The sequence below is a fragment of the Sinocyclocheilus rhinocerous genome, unplaced genomic scaffold (assembly GCF_001515625.1).
Source record: "Sinocyclocheilus rhinocerous isolate Xijiao unplaced genomic scaffold, SAMN03320098_v1.1 scaffold189, whole genome shotgun sequence".
Taxonomy (NCBI): Eukaryota; Metazoa; Chordata; class Actinopteri; order Cypriniformes; family Cyprinidae; genus Sinocyclocheilus; species Sinocyclocheilus rhinocerous.
In genome coordinates, this window is record NW_015667354.1 from 1,813,507 (window position 1) to 1,818,571 (window position 5,065).

The 5,065-nt window shown below is 37.0% G+C and overlaps 1 protein-coding gene across 1 annotated transcript in view; it reads left to right on the forward strand.

The window, feature by feature from the left end:
- Window positions 1-5,065, forward strand: part of LOC107733870 (ras-related C3 botulinum toxin substrate 2-like) — a 23,921-nt gene that overhangs the window by 9,192 nt on the left and 9,664 nt on the right. The window contains exons 2-3 of the mRNA XM_016545700.1: window positions 3,515-3,586; window positions 3,680-3,797. Coding sequence (XP_016401186.1) covers window positions 3,515-3,586; window positions 3,680-3,797 — 190 coding nt within the window. The remainder of the gene's footprint in view (window positions 1-3,514; window positions 3,587-3,679; window positions 3,798-5,065) is intronic.

Consider the following 5,065-nt stretch of genomic DNA (forward strand, 5'->3'; position numbering starts at 1 on the left):
AAGAAGTTTGTAGGGCCCTATTGTTCAAAATGTTGAAATTGAGACTTTGGGACTTATTTTTTCACAGAAATAAATGTTTTTGTAATTACACAGAGAGTAAAGTACCGAAAAGAAGGTACCTTTTTTTTTATATATATATATATACCGTTGGGTATATGCCATTCTTTTTTTTTTCCCCCCAGAGGGAAATTTTCTGTTGTTGGTAATACAGTAAGACCCGTAAAAGGGGATGCACAAAAAAGAAAAAAGGAACATATATTCACACAATTACAGGAGTGAAATACATAAGTAAGGGGCCGTTTAAGGATTTTATGACACCTTCGGTAAAAAATGAAATAACAGAAATAGCCAAGCAGCAGAAATGAAGGCTACTAAAAGATAAAAATGCGTAAATTAAATACTTATCATTCTGATAACAGCTAATGCCACCATATTCTACATAACTTTTAAAGTCTTCAGATTGCTGTTCTTTTCACAGCAATCGCGACTGTCGTCGCAGATGTCAGTTCCAGTTAAAACATATTTCACACTTATATCGCAGCTTTAGATATCTAACCAGTTATGCCACACAGACACTGCAACAGGGGTGCACAACTCAGGGGGCATTTGCACGACACCATTTTCAACTAAAAGCAGAAAACTTGTTATGCATTTTTTGTCTTTTCATTTACATGACAATGACATTTTGAGTGCCTAAAAATGCAAACTTTTGAAAACAAGTTTCAAAGCACAAGTTTTCAAAACTATACTGTTATTATACCTGCATTAGTCTCGCGTAGCCAGACCTTCAGACTGACGGCTGAAGGTCTGGAATCCATGGCAGCTTTCATTGGCCAAGGCCCGCCCATGAGGCCATTTGACCGACATGTCACACAACCAATCACAGTTCGTTTCGTTCAGCGGCACGTTTCAGGGCGTGGAAATATTTTTGAAAAAATTTATTTTCACATACTTTTGAGAATCCAGCATTTAGTTGATCCTGATAAGCGCTCGTCGTCACAGTTGTAAACATGACGGCTTTCTTCTTTCATGAGTGGGTTTGGCGTCACGGCATCTTTGTTTCCAGGCGGAACGTTAAAGAACGCAGCACGCATGTCTCCCGGAAATTCTGTATAATTCAACCAATCCGATGACGACTTCGAAACTCCTGAAGTGTTTCCACTTTTGTGTCCCATATGCATCAGACGTTTAGCCTTTAGTTGATCCTTCCTGATAAGCGTCGTCACAGTTGTAAACATGACGGCTTTCTTCTTTCATGAGTGGGTTTGGCGTCACGGCATCTTTGTTTCCAGGCGGAACGTTAAAGAACGCAGCACGCATGTCTCCCGGAAATTCTGTATAATTCAACCAATCCGATGATGACTTCGAAACTCCTGAAGTGTTTCCACTTTTGTGTGCCATATTCATCAGACATTTAGCCAACGGTCTGTGGGTGTGATGTCTAAGGCTGAGACTATACCTGCGTAAACTATGAAAATGTGAATTTGTGAAAACCTGGCATGCATAATACAGCAGCATTTAAAGTTTTTTTGCAGATCCATGTGAACTGAGAGTGTGTAGACAACATTGTCTTCTGTCTGCAAAAAAAAAAACACAAAGAAAAATCTTTTGCTTTTTTAGTATGTTGTTGTCATGTAAACGTACACCCAGTTCTTGGAGAGCCACAGCCCTGCAGAGTTTAGCTTCAACCCTAATTTACGAGTTCACCTGCCCATCCAGTCTTAATAGTTAATGATAAACGAACTTGGCTTGCTGTCCTCGACCGAGAGGAAGCCTCGTAATGCTGATTGACAGGACTGAATGATTAGGCTAATCCTGAACCTATGTTTGGAACTTCATTTAAACGAATCTGATCCAGCTCATGAAGTCCATCAGATTTATTTGAAAACTACATGGTATGTGTGTTGGACCAGGGTTGATCTGCCTGGCTGTGGCCCTCTAGGAAGTGAATTTTGCACCCCTGCACTACACGATTTTTGCCCTGATTTTAAAAGACATTGTGACAACATCTCAAAATCGAACTGACATCGGTGACCGTACACATGAGATCGCTATGTTTGAATTATCAATGAGGCGATCCAATGCTTGCCCTGCCCTTACCTTTTTCTGATTGGTCCAGTGTTTTGAAACTGACTGCCAGTGTTGGGCTAGTTACTCAAAAAATGTAATATATTACTCATTACTAGTTACTCCTTTCAAAAGTAGTATTATTACTTTACTTATTACCTTCTGGCAACAGTAATTAGTTACACTACTAGTTACATTACTTTTCTTTCACGCCCCACGTAAGTTGCATATCTTCCCCATAAAATTCTTCTAAAATGTAACATGTTTCTGCCTCATCATTTGACCACAATCCACATTGGATCGCAGTCAGAAGTTATTACAAACACTCAGTAGTGATTAATAGTAACATTTAAGTAAAAGTGTTGTACTGTATTAATCTCATTAATTGTCGTGTAGCTTGAAGCTAATTGTAGCTATAATTTCTGTTTTACCTATATACGATTATATTCCATGATGCATTTTATCAAAAGAAATCATAAGTTCATAAGAAAATGTTTCATTCTCTAAAAAGATTTGGGTGGGCAAGCCATGTAATGCCAGAGTAAAGTAATGCCACAACGTCCATAATGCCACAACTTTACATGGCATGTTCAGATCATCTTTTCTTCTGACAAAATCAATGTAATGGCAATATTTCCATCTGCTGAATGTAAGCTTTTTCATATTCCATATGTCTGCTGCGCCTGTGACTTCATGTGCCTGTGCAAGTTGTGAAAATTATGAAAATAAATCGAGGAATTATTGGATTTTATCTTTAAATCAGTAGGGGTTGAGGCATTGAAAGTAACTAAGTAACTAGCTGTTTTATGGATGGTAACTGTAATATTATTACTGAAATCTTATTAGTAATTAGTTACAATACTAGTTACTGCAAAAAGCAATATAATTTCTGTAACTAGTAATTAGTAACTACCCAACACTGCTGACAGCAGAGCCGGTGTCAAAAGTTGAAATTATTCAACAACGCTGTGCTTATGAGTGAGACACTGAACAAGCGAATGCCGCGCATATGTAAAGAACACCCGTCTAGCATATGTTTATGTACAATTAAAAAGCCGCACAGTGGCATGCAAAAACTCGTTCTGTGTGAACCGGTCCTCCTGAGGTAGTCTAGCTTTGAGCAATGAAAAGCAATAGTACAGACAAAGTGAATACAGAATCCCTCCTTTCATGTATGGTATTGCTGTATGCGGTTAGGATTTAAACGTTCTTGAAATATGACCACATACAATGTTCTTTGTGTTTGAGAACAAATGTGTGAATTCACTATGGAAGTAGCCTACACCTGTTCTTCTTATTGGAAGACAGTTACAGATACCTAGCATTCTTTGAAGTAATTTTAGCAGCATGTGTTTTACTGAAAGTACATTATGTTGTTTGATTTCCATCAATATGACGGATAACTAAATGTCTGTTTTCTTCTTTGTTTTTTTTTTGTATTTTTCAGAGCTGTGGGAAAGACCTGTCTTCTCATCAGCTACACTACCAATGCTTTCCCTGGGGAGTACATTCCCACAGTGTGAGTACCACAATCATTTAAAATGTTTATATTTTTACTTGACATTCATGCCGAAATGTTGAGAGATTGTGTGGGTTGGGTGTTTTCACTCAGGTTTGATAACTACTCAGCAAATGTTATGGTGGATAGCAAACCAGTCAACCTGGGCCTTTGGGATACAGCTGGACAGGAAGACTACGACAGACTGCGGCCACTGTCCTACCCTCAGACGGTACAATCCACCATAAACATTTAGTGGTTGTAAAATATTAATACAATTTAAAATAACTGTTTTCTCTTTTAATGTATTTTAAAATGTAATTTATTCCTGTGATGGCAAAGCTGAATTATCAGCACCAATTACTTCTGTCTTCAGTGTCACATGGTCCTTCTGAAATAATTTCAACATGCTGATTTGGTGTTCAAGAAACATTTCTGGTTGTGCATTTTAAAGTTTTGCTACTTAATATTTTTATGGAAACTATGATACATTTTTTCAGGATTCTTTAATGAATAGAAAATTCAAAAGAACATGCATTTATTATTGATTTTGTAGCATTATAAATGTCTTTACTGTCACTTAATCAATTGAATTGAATCCTTGCTGAAAAAAAATCTTTGACAAAAAATCTTACTGACAAACTTTTAAACAGTAACATTTATTAAAGGGCTACTCCACCCCAAAAATGAAAATTCTGTCATTAATTACTCACCCTCATGTCGTTCCAAACCCGTAAGACCTCCGTTCATCTTCGGAACACAAATTAAGATATTTAAGATATTATAGACAGCACTGTAATTACCACGATCAACGTCCAGAAACGTATCTCCTCCGCGTCACCCTGTAGCACCATTTTGGAGAATATCTGCTGGACGTAAACAGTGTATGCTGTTCTGTGTCAGCTGCAGTGTTGGGCAAGTTACTCTGAAAATGTAATCAAATTACTGATTACTGGTTACTCCTTTTAAAAGTAATCACGTTACTGTTCTGATTACTTTATTTCAAAAGTAATTAGTAATTAGTTACATGACTAGTTACGTTACTTTTTTCTCCATGAAATTTATGAAATCCCAGCATACACGCTCCCGATAAATATTTGTTATTAAAGCATCAACATTCACAGAACACAGTTATTTTTATCAAAATCTCACAAATCTCTGTTATAACACAATAAATATATGCATAAGGAATCTTTCATAATGTCTACAATTCGTGTATTATAATGAGAGGATTCGTAAGCACTCAAATTTAAGCACTGCATTGCTCAACGCTGCAAACACGTGTTATAGCCTAAATAAAAAGTCTGCATACGCTTGCCTTGCACCTTTTAATCGTTTATATTTTATATTAGTTAATGTTGCTTTTGTGCAATGGATGAATAACAATTTATTTGTTTTAGATATTTTATGTTTAGATATTTCTATTTTACGGGAGTCCCGTGAATCATCCCACACCAGCACTCGCCCAACTCACCCCGCGCCCCACTCTGTTGCGTCGTG